This window comes from Sebastes fasciatus, chromosome 9, assembly GCF_043250625.1.
Source record: "Sebastes fasciatus isolate fSebFas1 chromosome 9, fSebFas1.pri, whole genome shotgun sequence".
In the NCBI taxonomy this organism is placed as follows: Eukaryota; Metazoa; Chordata; class Actinopteri; order Perciformes; family Sebastidae; genus Sebastes; species Sebastes fasciatus.
This window is the reverse complement of record NC_133803.1, coordinates 24941818-24961727: the sequence shown is the minus strand read 5'-3', so window position 1 is coordinate 24961727 and position 19910 is coordinate 24941818. Positions and strand designations below refer to the sequence as shown.

Below are 19910 nucleotides of genomic sequence, written 5' to 3'. Positions count from 1 at the left end.
GTTGGCTTCACTTGTACATTTCAGCTCTTTCAGCAGATGGTCAGCCGTCTTTAACAAGCCTGTCGTGTGTCCAACGTCTTCCTCTGGCCCAGGTTTTAACCACTGAGGGCTGTTGTGGTGCTTCTGAGGCGTGACTCACCCACTCTGGGTCTGGTTTAGGTCTGAGCCTGGGCACTGTGTTGTGGAAACCCAGCGCTCTCTCCACTGTTTATTTTGGAAGTTTTCTGGCTCTCTGTGAAGGTCAATGCTGAGGGGAACCATTAATAGAGAGGACTAATCTGGAGATATATTCTTGATTTGGACATATTCTGACATGCTTTCTGACGGAAGAACTCTCTGGTTTGTCCCATTTTGGTCTCGCCTGATGAACTATGATGGATTTAACCTATTTTTGTGTGACACGGATCCCCGTGTTGATCTTTCTGCTCTACATAGTACAGGATGACAGAAAGAATTGTTGCGGGGCTTCTCGGAGACATTTTAATGGGGTCCTGGTGGAAGTGGAAACTGACCCTTCTGTGCTCACTCTTTTTTTTTCTTTTCCACTCTCTCAAGCACTCCCACAGCAGGAAGAACCCAATTATAGAGATATCGAGCCCATGCTGAAAACGTGATAGCCTGTGAAATGTCTTCGGCGTCACACAGAGACAATGTTTGTCCTGCCTCAGTGCAAACAGGATGCTGTGTGCAGGAGAGCGGCGCGAGATAAGAACAGACAACGGCAAAAAGGGGGTAGACCAAAAAAAAAAAATGGCAACCAAGGGGGCAGAGGACAACATTGACAGAGATAGAGGAAAAAAACATCTGGGAGACAGATGATGCAGAGATGACCCCAAGAGAGACAGCAGCAGAGCAGTAGTACAGTTACAGTATCACTCGAATAGTGTGACAGGAAGTAGAAGGCTATGCGCCGCCACCTGAAGGAAACACAACTTGTACTACAGACTTTATGTCGTCCCTCCTCCTCCTCCTCCTCCTACTCTTAACCATTTCCTGTTGCTTCCTTACTAGGTAGTAGTTCACTTCATTTACCCAGGAAATTAGAGGCTGATTTGCATAATCACTTGTAGCAGAATATAATAAAGGCTGAGGTAGATGGCGTTGTCAAATCGCACGTGCTGCTGCACACAAACACTGGCAACAGGGATTTGTATTATAGGTTTAATCACAGATTAGGAGGTGATAATATCTTCTTTTTTCCACTAAGCCAAAGATTATTCTCGCTCGCTGTGGACTTATCTACTCAGCTCACTTTGTCTGTAACGCTGCTGTTGAGATAAAATGTGGGTCAACTTTAGAGTAAGAGTTGAAAAATCAGACTTATTTATTGGGCTGTCGCGGTGAAGGAATTTCCCCTGCGGTGATGATGATTGGCAAAACAGCGTGATATGCAGTATTATTGCAATTTAATTTTTTGCAAATTACTTAATTTATCCTGATTTTAGTGCTGTATAAATAAGCTTTATTGTTAGGCTGTTATTAGGTATATTTTAGCTTTTTAAAAGACAAAGATACTAATTAATAGGGCTGGGGCGATTTTTATACTATCACGATACTTGGGTGCCGATTCGATATGTATTGCAATTTTTAAGTTTTTCGATTCAATATTACGATTCATTGTGATTTTTGTTAACTTTTTTTTAACACTACACAATGGGGAAAAGTTGAATCATACACTTCTAGGGACTTCTACTTTGGCAAATATCTAAATCAGTCATTGTCAGGCATTATTTATAATAAATATTATATATTTTCCCTCACAAATAAGTGGTATTTTCTTTTTAATTTGTAAGGGGCATGTAATGTTTTATACTCCTGGTGAATTACTGTTGTTAACGCTCAACAGGAAGTGTCTTTATTTTTATGAGGTTCTATTTCCAACAACGTAAACCCTCAAATACAGTAAACGTATTTCGTGGGTTGACTCCAATTACACAAATAACCTTCAATTATCTTGTTTAAGATAATTAAAGGTTTTTACAGGAAGTTTTTTGAACTTTTCCAAACTGAATAAGCACCTAGAAATGTTAACACCGGATTATGAATGTCTAAATAATTACAGCACAACCTCCTTTACATGCAGTCTTCACACCTCTAGGCACACCTGAGACAACATCCACAAAGCGAGAGCGACATTCAGACAGTTTATGTAAAGAAGGAAATGATTGATCTTGCTAACAGGGGGCGACATGATTGACACATTCAACCAAAAGCATCAGCAAATAAGACGGCATGTAGTCAGTTATTCATAACACCAGAATAAAGGCTTTTATTAGGTTGTGTTTTGCCGTGGCTCTCAAGATTAACACCAAAAGTCTCTCTTTTGTTAGTTTTGTTGAATCGATGCGAGTAATGGACCGCGACACCAAGACACAAACTCCAGAATCAATATCAGAATCAATTTTAGACTTTTGAACCTCACACACAAACACACACAGACATAAAAAACTCAAAACCCAGCTCCGTCCTCATCAAGCGTTTCTGTGCAGATGCCTCTAGAGATGGGAGGCATCTGACTGGCTTTTCAAGCTTGAGAAAGTAGAGCAGGCTTTTTATGTTAAATCTGTGGCAGCCTAATTCTCTCTTTCTCTCTTTCTTCCGTTGCTAAATTATGCATACGTTTCTAAGTATGTCCTTTTTGCAGATTGAAAGTGCGAGTAGAACCAGTTTGATCGTGTCCCTCAGGAAGTCCTCAGGCCATCCGACTTTTGGAGTTTCGGTTGACAGAATCATTCACGAGCGGCTGTGCACTAACACTGTGTTGTAATATTTGTTTATTGTAACATGCAGTAATTGTCAAATGTCTTGTCCTGGCCTGTTGAGAGAGAAATTCATAGAGGCTATATTTAATATGGCACCTCCGAAAATCTAGAAAGTTAAGACACTTGAGATCCGTGGGGTCAAATGAACGCAGTTAAAGACGGGAATTATTGATCTTGCTTACAAGGGACAACATGATTGACATATTCAGCCAGTAGCAACAGTAAATGTCAAAAATACATTTCAGTTTGAACCGCCCAATGTAAGCAGCATTGACTGTATAGAACGATCTAGTAGCTGCTCATGCTTGATAATAAATAAGGCTGCAACTAACAAATATTTTCTGCAGATTATTTTCTTGATTAATTGACGAATCACAACTTTCACACTCAACTTCAAATGCCTAATTTTGTTCAACCAACAGTCCAAAACTCAAAAGATATTCAGTTTATAAATATATAAACAGAGAAAAGCAGCAAAGCCTCACATTGGAGAAGCTGTGACGAGAGAATGGTTGAAGTTTTAGATTAAACTATGTTCAGTCAATTAATGAAAAATGTTGCTTGTTCTTAGTACATTTCCTGCAGACCGTCACAGAAAAGCCCTGAACATCAGATTAAGTGTGATTTATATGGCTTTAGTAGCACGGCTTTTTGGATTTTGAGACGGTTGGGGATTCCCTGCTCCTTGTCACATGCTCTTATGTGGCTAAAAAAAAAAAAATCTAAAATGGAAACTCTGAAGGCTCAAAACTTCAGCAACATTGGAACTATTTAGTACAGGTTGTTAAGATGCAAAATGGTGCTAGGATACCAAGTTCCCAGAATTTAATATTATATTAGATTTTACATAGCTAACCCCAAAAAAGACACCTGTTGAATACAATTGGGCTCATTTCCAGTTATACCCAATTTATGCATTTCCAAGACTGTTTAGGGTCCCGAGCATGCAGAAATATTCAAATACACCATTTTTAGAATAGGTGAAAATAACACATTTATACTGCATGCAAAAAACTGCATGTTTTTGCCCCAAACTGCATGTGGTTATCATAAAATGGGCATGTCTATAAAGGCCGGGATCACCGGCGATCCCGCGGGGCTCTTAATTAAAAAAAAAGAAAAGAACATTGTTAACATCTGGCGGACCAAATCAAACCTGATGGCGGACCAACTTTGGCCTGCAGGCCCCACTTTGGGCAGCCCTGATTTAGAAAAACTGTATGATGTCACCTGATGAAGGCCACACTGGTGACCCTGATTAAGGAAGACTATAAACTGAAATGTGTTGGTCTCATAATAAAGTTGTTGCTGGAGTTTAGATCCTTCAGGACTTCAGTAACAAATATTTAAATTTATTGTGCCTGAACCCCTGAACTGAAACTTTGACCAGCAACTGCTGAAATAACTCCCAAATTGACATGTTTGTGTTCTTCACTCAGAAAAGATATGAAGTAATGTCACTGTACTAGAATACTATTTAAGGAAGCAAATACATATTTCTCATGTAACTTTTTAGGGAAGTCCCAAAGGTTCTTAAGAAAAGAACTGATAATGGCGACTAAGTTTATTTTTGGAAAATCTCTGGCAGGGTTCTGTGCATCGTAAATATAGTTCAGATAGACCCGTTCCCGTTGTTGGGTTCCTTACTCTGCAGCATGCCTACCGTCCTTGCTCCCTCTGTTGAATTACCCCGGCGGGAGCAAAGCAAACACGAGGATTAACCTTCAGCACCGCATCTGACATGGCTTTTAAATCTCACATAGAATGCATTTTCAGCTCAAAATGATAAGAAATCCTGTTTCCTCAGTGGATGTCCTACTGATCTCCTTAGTACATTTTTCCAATAATGCATAATGCTCCCCTGCTCGAGTGAATATTGTACTTCCAGTGACAGTAACCAGGCCTGCACAGCGTTTTATTAGATCTTTCAATCACTGATGCCATGTGGAACATTGTTTGATTTTGCAGGAAAGTGTCTGGTGCTTGTAAAAGTTTTTTATTTCCATTCCAGAGAGGTTGAGCTCGTTCAAACGTGGAGGTTTTTTAGCACAACCTCCGCCCGTCACTGTTAATGAGCTGCTTCACTGGAAGTGTGAAAGAGATTTGCTTTTCTGGAGAAGATAGTCATTACATTTCTGTGGCCCAGCTGCAGCTGATGGGGGTATCCAACCTATTATCCCTATAATTAGAATCACATTTGTCCAAAAGCAAATCTGTTTACTATTTGTTTCATTGGAAACATATTGGTTGAAGTGCTATATGAACTCATTCGGTCAGGTTTATTTTATCCTTTTGTGTAGAGGATGTACAGAAAGTCTGGAAAAATATTGGGAAAGAATGAAATTTCCATGTCTTGTAAATTCCATTTGCGTCATTCACTCCTCATTTCCATTCTGATGAATGTTATTGTGAAAGTAGCTTAATAAATGACGTAATCTACTGCCACCATAACCTTTGATTTAAAGGTCCCATATTGTAAAAAGAGATGAACTTTTCATGTCTTTTATTTGTGTGGTGTGCTGTGAAAGTATTGAAACACTCAATCCATGGAGACATACACACAGCCCGTATTCAGAAAACTCTGCCTTTGAAACGAGCCGTCAGGATTTTTGTACATTTGTGATGTCACAAATCACCAATATTTTAACATTTTGCAGTTTTAAACGTAAATATTCTAAATGTGTCCAAGTTTAGTTCTGGTTACAGTGGCTTCGTCCGAAATCACATATTATGCACTACACACTCAATATGGGTAACTATCGTTCAACATACTTTTGTTTGAATAAACAGTAGTATGTATCTTTTCGGACGCACTGAGCAGTAGTTTACGTAGTCACTCCCTGAGAGCCTCGTTGCCATTTGGAGACGTGTAACCATGGTTTCCCGTGCCAACCAAAATGACGGTTTGTGAGAATCATAAAGTCGGTATTAATTTAAATTATATTACGCCTAGCAAAAGTGAAATTGAAACGTTATTGATGTTACAGAACTGTCTGTCAACATCTGCTATAAACGTCGTCATCACTACTGCATTGCATTGTGGGATATTTATGCCGCCATAGAGTCCAGCGTTGCATACCTGAAATAGTATGCAATTCACGTACTATTGGTTTCATACTAAGGTTTCGGACATACGCAAATATCTCACATACTGTGTTGGCGTACTAAATAGCATGTTAGTGTGGAATTTCGGACGCAATCAGTGTATATGAATGACGGAAGTAAACATGGACCCAAGCTGTTGCCTAGCAACTTAATTCTGTTGCAATTCTGTTGAAAAGAGCTAAAATGGTATGAACCTGAAATATAATATGGGACCTTTAAACTCAGAATAGGCACAAAGTTAATCAGAAATTGAACTGTAGCAATTAATGTACACAGCAGAATTGATATCCGCCTAGTTTTATACTCTTGCTCTAGACCAGGACCGGCTAGTCTTGGGTGGGCCCTCTTTGCTTGATTGAAAGAGTTACAGATATGCAAAGCTTCTTATCTTCTTATGAGTAGATTTTTTTTTTACTAGGTCTATAAAAAGCCACACAGGACACCACCCAAGATTAAGTCAGTCAAGAAATGAATGTCTGGAAAATGTATTGAGTTACGAGATAATTGTTCTAGGTTATTCTCTGTGAACACCACAACAGGAGACAGGTGAATAGTACCAGTCTGTGATCATGTTCACTAACTCTTATTGAACAGTAGAGATGCAGTGCGCAGCCTTCAGCTCTCTAATCACAGGCAGTCGAATGTGAAGAAGCATTGGTGCGGATCAAAAGGAGACCCAGCAGGCCTTCACAGCCTCTACCTTTGCTTGATTTATGACTCATAATTACAGTGTGGTGGCTCTGGGTGGCATCTGAAACACCAGACACTCCCTTCCTCTCAGCGGCGGTTTACAGTATTTCCCTGTTATTCGGTCGCACATTTTTTTTTCCACAGAGATACAGGGACACATTAAGTGATTTATATATTCCCCTGTGTCATTAAGATCATTGTGGAAAGGACTGAACTTGATTAAAGTCATAAAACGCTTTACTGGTGACAAGCAGAGACATGCTACTATGATTACTACATTTAGCTGTGACTAGTTAGTACCCAGAGGGCGTATGTGTATTTAATAGGGGTGTAATATTATATTGTACTGTATTATTCAATACAAAATGATGTTTTGAATTTTGTGAGTCGTTGCCTGTCAGGGTTGTGTGTGAGACTGAAGCAGTATATTCAGCCTCACTGACAAACTTTATTTGGATATTGTAAAACTATGTCATCTATTCTATTGAAATTAATCATAACCTCTATGAATCCAATCAGACCACAGCCTCTGTTCCTCATTCAGATACAAGCTTTTTTTACAGCCACCACAGGGAAGTGTTGATAGTTTAAAGATAGACTTTGGCTCTGTGGCTTCTTGACAATCTCCAAGGGCTTTGACAAACCCCCAGTTGAGTCTTTTTAAGTGTCTTGTGGAGACATGTCCTGGTTTTTGTGGAGTGCTGCACGTGCCTGACCTTTAAACACACACACACATGCTACCACATGTACTTTGCTGTGAAAAAAATACAAATGTAACGTTCTATTATTTTCAGTATTTTTGTCAGAAGGTAAGGCTACATTTACTATTTTCCCAGGTGTGGAAGGCCTGTCTCTAGTTTGTGTCCCAGGAGCTGTGGCACACTATAAAGTAGGCTGTAGCTTCTGAGTGGTAATGATGCAGGTGCCCTGAAGCCAACGCCTTTAACCCTGAAGGCCAAATGCTTTGGCACATTTTGGAATCCATTCTAAGAGGAGGAATTTGAACATCACTATGCAAATTTCTGTAAGTTGTGCAGTTCTTAACAGCAAGCCTTGTTTCATAGTACAGCACCTGGGCGTTTGCATTATCATACAATACCGGTGGGTGTGACATGAACCCACAGAGCAATTTGACTTTGAAAATATGTTTAATTGTATATTATGAATTTATTTGTATGTAGAAGTTTAGTTTATATTTAAGGTTATTTAAGGTTAAAAAGAGGAAGTGCAAACTGCATGTGATTATCATAAAGTGGGCATGTCTGTAAAGGGGAGACTTGTGGGTACCCATTTTCATTCACATTATCTTGATGTCAGAGGTCAAGGGGACCCCTTTGAAAATGGCCATGACAGTTTTACCTCACCAAAATTTAGCGTAAGATTGGCGCGTTTTTTAACCTCCTTCGCAACAAGCTAGTATGACATGGTTGGTACCAATGGATTCCTTAGGTTTTTAGTTTCATATGATGCCAGTATCTTCACTCTAGCTTTAAAACTGAGCCTGCTACAACCTCAAAATCGCAATTTGCATTAACGCGTTAAAGAAATTAGAGGTGTTAAAACGAATTTGCGTTAACACATTATTATGGCGTTAACTTTGACAGCCCTTTTTAAGCAGTTTTAAAATATGTGATGATGTTTTTAAAATATGGTCTAAAACCAAGCTATGCGTAGCCAATTAATCCTGGTCTATATCAGAGCTAATGTGGAGCTACTGCATAGAGGCAATGTTGAATAGATGCTTATTGCTGGAGTGGGAATGAACAATGCAGCATGAGGAAACATTAACATGCACAGTGTTGCATATACTTTATTGCACTTTTAGTTTACTGCTTTGTAACTGTGCAATAAAGTTAATGGTTCATATTTGTCTGATTTAGCCATATTATTTTAAAGGAACATAGTAGTTTTTGTGTAATAAATTCTTTGCTAATTTGATACATAAAGTATATGGGTTTATTGGGCATCAGTAATGAAATCAAACTTGAATCTAAGCCCAGTAAATCCAAATCACATTTTAATCAGGACTCACAGCCAAATGTTCAGCTGTTTATGACTTCTCACTAAGAGAACAGCACAGTAGCTCTGTGTATCATATTGTTGTAGGGAGATCTGTTGAGTAACACACGGCAGAGGTGTGAGTGGGAGAGCTCACACTATTCAGATAGTAGCAAAGCTCTGTCGGTGCTCCCTTTCGGCCTGGTGTGTTTTTTTTACGATGCGGACGCCTTTCAATACCGACTTTTACGGTGAAAAGCAATTTTCAAGGTGATTATAAATGCCCTTGATTTTGAGAATGCTTTAGATTTCACACTGTGAATGATGGTGAAAGAATTTATCAGAAGACATCTGACCAAGGCTTTAGTCTCTTTTACTGCACTGCTGATTCACTGCAGCGTTGCCTTCACTGTACAGCGTCACCCTCAGCCTCTATGAGCTTTTGGTATTGTAAGTGTGTGTGCTGCAGTCTCATGCAGTGAGGAAAAGGCTGTGGTTGCTCTGAGTGCTTTAATTTCCTGTTTTCTGACGACACTTAATCTACACAAATCCCAGCTGATCGCAGTGTTGATTCACACTAAAAGAGGGTGGGTGTGTGTATGTTTGTATGAATGCTAGTTTTCTGTTATCCTTTGTTCATTTTTCCACTGCAGTCACCCTGCAGCTACTATTATGTTTACGCTGAGTATATATACTCTTTGTCTGCTTTCTCTTTTTTTTCATTGTCTATGTAAACAATAGCAGTTTACATGCACATTCAACGGCCGTGGCTGTTTTCACAAGTAAAACAACAGTATATATCTACTCTGAGAACTTACACTCTGAACTCAGTCTCTGATGCTTCTTCATACGATGATGATGTTTTTTGAGGGACAAAAAGTCCATCATCCGTTCTTAACATCTGCTTGTTTCTGCTCAGGGCCCCAACCTGTCCCAGCATGCATTAGGTACAAGGCAGGTATACCCTGAAGAACTCAAGAGACGAGATGCAAAAGCAAAACTAAACAGAAACTGAAACAAACAGTAAATGGTCCTTATTTAGTTGTGGACCACACTGCCTTTGTGAGCAGCACATGACGGCTGCCTCGCTGAAAGGCTGCGGCTCGCACGAGTGTGTAATAATCCACAAAAGCCGGTACTCTATTAATTTATGGACCGTGCAAGTCACTGCATTTTCCACACAACACTGTCCTGTAAATATTTCGGAATAATAGCCCTGTGTTAACAAATAAAGGAATTCTGTCCACAGAAAAGAAGGCTAGAGGGCTTTTATTTTGAAATGGAAACAGGAAGTGTTGAATTCAAAATAAATATTTACTTTTTGTCATGTCTGTGACATATTCTACAGATATAGACAATTAAACTGTAGCAATATTGCTGGTATGATGTCAATATACTGTCAATTTTCATTGTCTATTTTTGCTGTGAACCGCACGCGCCACGCAGAAAAAAATAGGCGAGACCATGAATATCTAGATTTGCCGCAGCCTACACAAAGCCGAGTGGCTTCTCTAACCTCTTAACATGGGCCGGGCGTTAGGGTTTCCTCTAGACAGGCAGCATTAGTCACTTGTATAAAATATCCTTTATACTGTAAGTAGCGGCAGAGAAAAACATCCGATTTGTGTGGACCGTTGAAGAGACTAATCCTCCTCAAATAAATACATGAAAACCAAAATAAACGCTGTATTTCTATTATCTTTTCCCCATCCGTTTCTTTCCTTAATATTCGACTGGCGCTAGAGAGGAATGATAGTCGTTCAAATGGGCTAAGGGGGGTTTCGGTTGCTATTAGATGATCCGACATTGTTGAAGCATACCGACGCCTCCATACATTATCCTCAGGAAGGATGAAGACCTCTCCCAGGAGCCAGCCTATAGGTCTAATTCAGTGTTATCTCAGAGTGGGTCTGCTCTAATTAATTCCATAATGAGTCTCTTTGATGTGAGGTTACATAAAACACCGAGGGGACACACCTCCGCGTCATCCGGCCTCCATCGAGCCACTGTGGAGGAGATTTGTTAGGGAAAGTGACATCGGAGGCAAACCTGTTGAAGGATACGGGGGCCGGCCAATCAACCGATCCCCCTGCTGATTCTCCAGCTGCTCTCCTTCCTCAGATCCCCTCCCTCAGTCAATGGCCTCCATCTAGGCAGGGTATTATTTTTAGTCATCCAGTAACCTCCTTTCTAACAGTCTGTCAGCAGGCACACACACAAGCTCCCCATGCACAAGGAGCTGAGCCACGAGGGTTGCATGCCCCCTTCCTCTGCTGTCTTTAACATCTTTTATCTAGATTTTTGTCTCGGATCTAGCAGCTTTTTATTGTAATTGATTAGGGTGTTTGCGTTGGATACGAGGAAATGAAATCCTGTCATTAACACATAATGACTATATTCAGTTGAGCTTGGAACAATATCAAAGCAGTGAAGGGGTTCTCTTTGAAAAGATGTTTTTGTGAGCTGTGGTTGTTTGGAGAAGCATTCCTGCTCGTAAAAGCCATCGCAGATTTATTGTCTCATTTTGCATGGCAAATGAGGTGGCTATGATTTGGAAAAGGGATCCATTTCCTCTCATCATGCTTAGCTCATAGTTTTTCTACACAAATTGGACATGTCTCATTGATAATGTACTTGAAAGGGTGATTTTTATTCGGCTCTCTAATAGGCCATTCTGACAAAGTCACAAGGCGTTTTAGAAGAGTTGATGAGGTGAGACGAACAAAACAAACAAGAAGACATAGCTGAATGGGCAGAGCGTGATGACACTGCTAATGTGTTTTTGGTTACTTCTGAGCAATGAACAACCTCCGAGGTCTGAAAAGTGAAGCCAATGAGGAAGTGCCTTAAACTTGCATTCTTTCTAATAGACAGCAGGGGGCGACTACTCTGGTTACAAAAACAACAACAACCAATGGTTGACGTCACGGTGACTACGTCCACTTCTTATATACAGCCTATGCTTCTGAGACACCCATACCAAAAGTTTAAAGCTGCTATAATCAGTATTTTTCTATCACCAATAGGCCGCCCCTTTAATCTAAAATGATATACAATTTTCATTAGCTTGTACACAACCATGCTTGAATGTTTTCTTCCTTGTTGCTTTGTTTGGTGTAGTACAGTATTGGATATTGGCACAGAATGTCAACCTTCAGCTGCTTCCATTCAGAAATGCTCCTCATCTTCAGCCCACATCATTCAAACCAGTGTGTCAGCCACTCCAGATAAAAGCATCAACCTCGTGCCATTCAAGTGTGTTACTGTACATGTTAAGAAACTTGTTCTATTTTCAGTCACGTGTCTGATTTGCTTTAGATCGAGGTGCGCTTGTTTGTGTGTCAGAGATGGAAAGATATATTAGGGCCGTACTGTACCTTGGTTTCAAAGTCGTTCCTCAAATGCCGTTTTTTATATCTGTGGTCGACCTGCGTGTGTCTGATATTAGTGCCAGGTGTAACCAAGCAACCGTTGCTTTTTTAAGACTCCTCATCTCCACTCTCTTCTTTTCAATTACGGAGGTTGCGTGCTGCAGAGCGAAGTTGTTTTTAACTGTATTTTTTTTGAGAAAGTGAGAGCTGAGCACGATTGCTGGGAGGTGGAAGAATAGCAATATTGCTGAGAAGGATGAAGCAAAAATAACAGCCAGCGGAGACGGAAGGACGGACAAACATAGAGATCAGCCTAATGAAAATATTGTAGTTGAAAGAGGCCAAGAGGAGTGAGGATTAATTTTGAGTAGGTGGAAAAGGAGGAAACCCATGTGGTGGCCATGTGTTCCCAGCAGATCGCCACGGGGGTCTTTAACGGGACGGGCCTTGACGTAATTTCCCTACCAGGCTCAGTTTAAGCGGCCTGCTGTAATACCAAGATGGGTTGAGGAATGCTACTACACTATTAGCCAAAGAATGCCTCACTGAAAACCCATAAGTGGAAGAACAGTATGTGCACTTGAGGTCACGACCTCTGAGACTCCGAGGCAGCCTGAAGGTCGTGACCTCTGCTCAACTGGTAGAGCTTCATTCTTGTTACTCTTTTAGTCCAGCAGAGCCACATTCACCATTAAGCCAAATTTAAAACAAGAGCATTCGCTGCCGTACGCTCGGCATAAAAATTGTCAGCAATAAAAGAACATGCTGCTGACGTTCCCACTAGTATGTAGTAACGGTTATCTTGTAATGATAATCTAGTGAGAGGTAACTTCTCAAAAAACATTAGCACACAACTTTTAACTCATCACTTCCTGTTGACAGCAAAGCCACCACGCCTTACACTGCACTTTAATTTTAGCAAATGGGGCAATTTACTTTGTGTGCAGCCGATTAGACTGTTATGAGGCTATTAAATACGCGTTAACAGTCGCTATTAGCCTCATAGATGTGGGTCAATAGAGGCCTACCACACCCAATATTAGGTTTTATCATCATCAGTAGGTTCAATACAAAATGTTTGCAGGAAGGTCTATCACCTGCATTGCACTGGGCTGTATAAGTTTCATATGTTGACACATAACCTCAGCACATAAATGTGAAAACAGCTGCATTGCTTGACGTTATTAGTGATAACTGAAAACAGCTTTTATGATTTGGATAAACAGACCCAGAAGATACATGTACGTGTATATTTACTTAAAGGTGTACCCTCGTACCATTTCACCATTTTCTGACATTTTATAGACCAAACAACTAATCGATTGATCGAGAAAAAAATCAACAGATTAAACGACAATGAAAATAATTGTTGTTAGATGCAGCCCTAGTAGAATTTCACTTCCACTCAGTGTGACACCACATTTTGGCGAGCATGCCCAGCTACAGCGCTTTGCATTGTATTTGTTAAATTCAAAGATTGGCCATTTGCAATCAGCATCTTGTCACAAGATACCTACAGTCAGTGCCCAAAGACGGTGTTCTGATGTCGTCCTAGTTAACAGAAGAGTGTTGGTAGGTGGAAAGTTTTATCGTCAGATCAAACTGGAAAGGAAGAGATATATTGTCATATTGAAAGTCACATTTCTGTCCAGTGTTGAGTCAGTGTTGTGCAAAGGCAATGCATGTGATTAAAAATGTAAAGGAGGGTTAGCTAGGTGAGCTCAAAACAAATTTGACGCTTACTCTTTTCTCATGGTTTGGAAACATCGACCCATATTTCATAAGAGTGGACACAACCTATTGATGCGTTGCTGATATGCCTATCAAAAGCAAGTGCAAGGACACTTCAGATCTACCTTTATAAGGGCTGGTATTTTAAATAGATATCCACTAAAACCCAAACAGAGTCTCTCAGCTCCCCACGCGGTCTCAAAAGTAGGCCATGGACTGATAAAACCGAGGCATGGGCAGAGAAGAGCGAGGAGGTGGAGAGAACTAAGCGAGTGAAAGTGCCAGCGGAGGAAGAGGAGGTGTGCGTGGAGGAGAGGCTGGGGAGGGTTTGGGTTTATTTTTTACCTCTCTGCCAGCATAGTCCCACTTTCTAATTAGCTGCAAATTAACTTCTGATGCGCTGAGGGCGGCTGGAAAGTGCCGTGGCTACAGATATAAACTCAGTTCGCCCTCCCTTCCCTTCTGCTATTAGCCCTTATCTCCGGGGCCCAGGCCTCCGAGGGCCCGCCGGTCCTCCTCTGAGTCGCAAGGCCGACATCTGTCACATCAGAGATGGGTCAGCCTAAATCTGAGCACCATAGAAAGCTCTGGATGAATATCTACACGAGCAAGCTGCTGTAGCTGTTCTCTCTGCTCCACGTGGAGTTGATCTAGGACACATATTCCCCAGATGAGATACTTAAAGACTTGTTTATAAAACTGTCAACAGTATGGGTTTTATTGCCTCATTTCCATGGTCACCCCTCCGTCAAGTCGCTGCAAACGTCCACTTTGTGCACTTGGAGGGAGATTTTTGAGAGATTAAATTCAACGCCCCTTGCACCTCGTGAGTGTCTGTGTGATATGAGTGTGATACACAGGAAACCTTTGAAATAGAGAGCGCTGCTAACAGTGGTCCTGGGAGAAACAACCAATGGAAAGAAGCTAAAAATATCTGCACGATTCGTCAAGGGCTATAATTTTACTGGATGGTATCGTCACTGTGATCACTTCAGAGGATTAGGATCTAAACTTGAGACACAGAAACATCTTTTAAATGCAGTTTTGGTGCACCATTTGCCTATAAGCCAACACTCTGCATGATGCACACAACAAACCATCAGCAGCAACATACACCTGTCAGTCTCACTTGTCAGTGTAAACTTATGTGACCCTTGGTAACAGTACCAGGATGGTCAGGTGGGAACTCCCTGGTTTGGACCTTTCTGTTCCTCTGTCTGCCCGTCTCCGTCTGGCTCTCTCTTTCTCTTCCTCCATCTATGTGACTAATGACAAGGTCCAGTGCTTATGTCCTTATATAGACCTATGCTCTGTCTGATCTGGCTGAGGCTGGGACCATGGTGCACGCACACACGCACAGACACGCATGCGCACGCACACACACACACTTGGTGAGTCTTGAGATATTTAGGTGCCCCTGGAAATGTCAACGTATATCATTCATAAGATCTTAATTAATCTGTTATCTGTGTAAAGTACTGTATTCAGACGGTCTATTTTGAACTCCCATATTCGAGACATCACAGGAATAATTTGCACTTTATGCCTTTTTTTTCTAAAGCACATTTTTGCCACTAATTCCTACTTTAATAATAAAGGAATAGTTAATTTTGGGGAGTACACTTAATGCCGGGACATACGACTGTTGTGCCGATTATGAATATGATTTGTGGTCTGTTCCAGACTGGTTGGCGGAGGCATTCAACTGGAAAGCGGTAATTTTAGTTTGGACCTTGTAGCCATTTCAAAATTCCACTCATTCTGCTTTAATCAACGACTGAGGAGTCGGAAGCCGCCTGCGTTCAGCTAACGCTAATGTTACTATTTCATGCAATGTCAGAAGTCACGTCACGTCACGTCACGTCACGTCACGTCACGTCACGTCACGTCACGTCCAACCAAATTTAAATTCTAAAATATTTAAATTATTAACCACTACTTTTACATCATTGTGATGTGTATATGTAATAAATAACAGTTGTCTGTAATGAAATTAAATTAGATTACAATTTTGGGCCAGTTGGAGTGCAATTGTTAGGTCTTTCAGCAGGACTCATACCACCAGTAGTACGTGTACCACAGTTTGGGATTCACTGTTCTAGTGTCTATACTCGTTGTAAGCTTTATGCTCCCTCCTAACTTTCAAAGAGTAAAATAATCTGTGCAATTTGGTGGATACAAAATGTATGTGTACTAGTCTTCAGGTTTATACCAAGCTTTAGATGATGTCTAACACCAATTAATCAGATATCAACTGTGTATCAGGTTGATGCTACTACTGATTTGACATCCTCATTCAAACTACCCTGAGACATTTTGAGAGATTTGTTTTCGGTCACCTCAGTAGACGTATTTACAGTTAAACTTTAGCTTCTTTTTATCCGAAGAGTGGTTATTATTATCCTAAAAACTCTCAGGCTCAAGCAGAGTCGTCATTCTTTATTTAGATTCAATGTCAAATACGTCTTATTTGAAGTAAAATCTGTTCATCTTCAAGTATATCATGTGTGTGCAAGTACGATGAGTTAAAGTTAGTGCTATTAAAACTATTATGATTGTTTTGTCAAATAAGATTTTTAGATAGTCGTCATGGCGATGAGGTATTTGTTGTGCTTTGTGCCCTGATGCCATCCAAGGCTACTGCACCTACTTGTGTAATATATGAGGGCTTTATTACAGATACCCGCAGAGCCAGCAGATCCCGTGTGTAGTCTTATTATAGACTAGTTTTGTTAGGACAAACTCTCCAACACACACACATACACACACAGAGCTGTTCATCAGACCTAGTTATCGACATAGTGAGATCTCTCCTTAAATGGTAGACTGCCCAGGGCCCTGTCTCTGTTTCCACTGCACAAACTAAATGCAGTCCAGGTCTGGGAATGGCCTTTTAAAGTGGAGCAGAGAGAGGGAGGGAAACGACAGATACAGGCCGAGCAAAAGAAGGTGAGGGAAAGAAAGATGGCGAGAGGCTTGTCGACGCCCTGGAGAGAACACTAACGTGACCCCGAGAGAAAGATACTGTGATTGAAGGAAGGCAACTTCCTGTCAGTAGATGCAACAACAGCATGTGGTTGTACATATACAGTATACTGTATATCTCATACTCACGCACCGATGTGTTTGTTGATCAAGAGAAATCTTACATGTTATGTCTAAAAAAAATGTATCTGTTTCGCAAATAATCTTAATTGTGACACTAACGTCTCGTCTTTCTTCTCTTTCTAGCCTGAAAATCTACAGAAAACATGGCTGAGGGAGTTTTACCAGGTAGGTGATACAGTCTGAAATATGTAATGATGTCAGTGCAACAAGGTCTTTCAACTGATTCACTGGCACCTCACCTGCTGATCTCTCGATACTCTCACATGACCACTTTACTGCTGCTGAAATGGGAAACGCCTACTTAACATGATTGAGTTAAACACATCATTTACAGTACGATATGCTGTAGACTCCTGGAGTCTTTGTCGGCCAGCTCATAAAACATTACAGTACATGTACAGTATCGCTGCAGGACACAGTCACAGAGTGACGTCTTAGCCCCTGGCTGTAACGTAATGAACTGACTTATGTTGGTAATTGTCATTTTTTAACTGGTATATAGTTTTATCCATGTGTGAGGTGGCTGTTACATTTCTTAAACACATTCGGAGATAATTCAAATAGTTTTTAATCTCAAGTCTTATCATGTTGGCGCTGGCTAAAACCTCTTTGGGGGGGGCGCCAAAGGCTGCAATGTTGACTCTTGTTTTACTTCTTTTTATATAATTTCTTTTTCTTTGCTGCCGAATGTAGTTTCTTGCCGGCAGCGAGTCGCTTACCAGGAGCTTCAGCCATCTTTGTGTTTACTGTGCCACTAACCGAGGGCTGTACCTTCAATGTGCAGTACCTTCAAACCTTTCTGTTCTGTTGTCGTATTCTACCAAAATGGCCTGTGTTGAATAATAAAATATTATAAATATAATACGCGTTTTCAGTCCAAAATGTGGCTGTGTAAAAAAATATATCTGTCTCTTTGCTTCTATATTCTTTTTGCTCTACTTCTTTGTCCTCTCATGTTGGACTGAGGGCAAACTGCTACAGTGACTCACTATCGCCTCTCGAGGTACAAGTGGTATTACAAGACAGGACGGGCCGGGACTAGCTGGTTAGCATGCTCATTTCAGTAGATATCACTGCAACATAATACGTAGACGACTTTGACATAACGTTAACACTGTTATTTCTTCACATTCTGTTGATAATGTTCAGTCAATGTTTGGACGTTTAAAATAAACTTCTGGCCATATCTTACACATTGCATCTTTAAAAGTGCAGGTGCAACTATTGCAACGTATGTCATCAGAATTGTAACCCACTGATTTTCACATCATCCTTTCTTAGTTTGCTCCATTAGTAGTACAGTGTGAGTACTATTGGCCCAGGCCCGGCACGTGTTTATATAGCTTAAAGTGTTGTCATGGGACTGTGACCACAAACCTTGAGGCTTGTCCACATGATTTGCTTTTTCAGTTGAAGCTCCGTAGATTAAGTCAAGTACAGGCACATGCTTCCTATAGCTACGTATAGCTATCTATTTTGTAAAGAGAAAATCCAAATCTAGTTGTAACCTGTGATGCACTTGCATTTTGATCAAAAGCTTCAATGCACTTAAGAAGATAAATAAAAGTTTATTTATGTTTTCATAATAAACTGATCCTGTTTGTGAGTCTTTTAAAAAAAAAAAAAATCTTGCAGACTAATGTTATGTTAAGCCGCTGTGATCTTATTCACCTTATTTTCACCCCTCTAAACGCATTGTTTTTACAGAGAGCAAAAGCTCGAGCTCAGTCATGTTTCATATCTTACCTTTTCATCTACATAGGAACCCCTGACTAACCACAACTCTTTCCACTGGGGTGAGGGAAGTGAGGAAGCTAGAGCTCGCAACTGCTGTCTGAAAGTGACAGAGAGAGAGACAGAGAGAGAGAGAGAGAGTGAGACACCACTAGTTTTGCAATGACAACCAACATTTTGCTTCACAACTCTGGTGTGGTTGTGAAAAGGTATATTCAGTATACAAATACATTCAGCAAGATGTTTTCATTATAGTGCCACTTCCAGAGGGCATATTTATGCAGATTAGACCAGTTAAATTTGAAATGAAATTCATAAATTTTTGCTCAGAAATCTGGATTGTTCTAGTGTGATTGTAATTAACAAAATGAAAAAACATCGATACATGTCGTCATCTTTAAAATGCGCCTTTATTTCCAAATGTTCCTAAATGTTCAAAAAGTGCTTAAACATGAGAAATGAGGCACTTTATAGTGAACAACAAGGGGTCTCTGTTTATTCTTTTTATTCAAAAGTTTTTGTTTTAATAATCTTTTAAATAAGATTGTTTTTCATTTAGATGTCTGGAAGAGCTCAGGAGGAAAATTGTCAAATTGTATTTTAATTGCTTTTTGTGAGTTTATATAAATGTAACTGATTGTGTTAAATAGGCATATGATGATGTCTCATATAGATCGCAGGCCCCTGAATTGAATCAAATTGAAATCGTGTTGTGGCAGACTTATATCAGCAAATATTGTTGACCAAATGATTGATATAATATCGTATCGTGATGTATCTTGTGATTTACACCCCCTAGTTGTAACGGGACAGACTTAAATTACTGACGGGGTAAAAGTTAATTCCATGTGTGCTTGTTGAAAATGGGCAAAAAAACAAACATTCTCCAGTAAACGTCAGTAAACCGCTGCATTGGGAACTGCCTACCCTAACAGGCCCGAAGCTGTTTCTACAAATTTATCCTCTTTTGAAAAATAGTATAAAGTTTACATTTCCCTACACAGAAAGTGAGAAGAATTCAAATTTCAGTCCACTAATGTCTCTTCACCAGTCAAAGTCAAATGTGGCGGCACTTGATATATGAACAGATGTAATGACAGAAAAGGAAAGTCGGATATAAACTCTGAAAAAATAAGATATATAAATAAAGACCCCCAAGGAGAAACGCAGGGATGTAGAAAGAGAAGAAGAGACATAGAATGAAATTAGCCGTATCCCTAAATTCATCAGTGAGGACGGCCGAAATTGAGCAATTCTCACAGCGTTACTCAACACCGCTGTCAGGCTAAGTAGCCCAGTATTGATTTGTGTGTCAGTGATAGCAGCGTGCCAGTGCCAACCGAGGGGCATTAGGGCCATGAATGTCTGTAGCCGGATGATGAAGCGCCAATGTCTCGGCAGGCCAAACAGC

At 40.3% G+C, this 19910-nt stretch overlaps 1 protein-coding gene across 2 annotated transcripts in view; it reads left to right on the top strand.

The window, feature by feature from the left end:
* inpp5a (inositol polyphosphate-5-phosphatase A) overlaps positions 1–19910 on the top strand; it is a 170059-nt gene that overhangs the window by 26632 nt on the left and 123517 nt on the right. For both annotated transcript variants that reach the window (XM_074646884.1, XM_074646886.1), the window contains exon 2: positions 16889–16930. In XM_074646884.1, coding sequence (XP_074502985.1) covers positions 16889–16930 — 42 coding nt within the window. The remainder of the gene's footprint in view (positions 1–16888; positions 16931–19910) is intronic.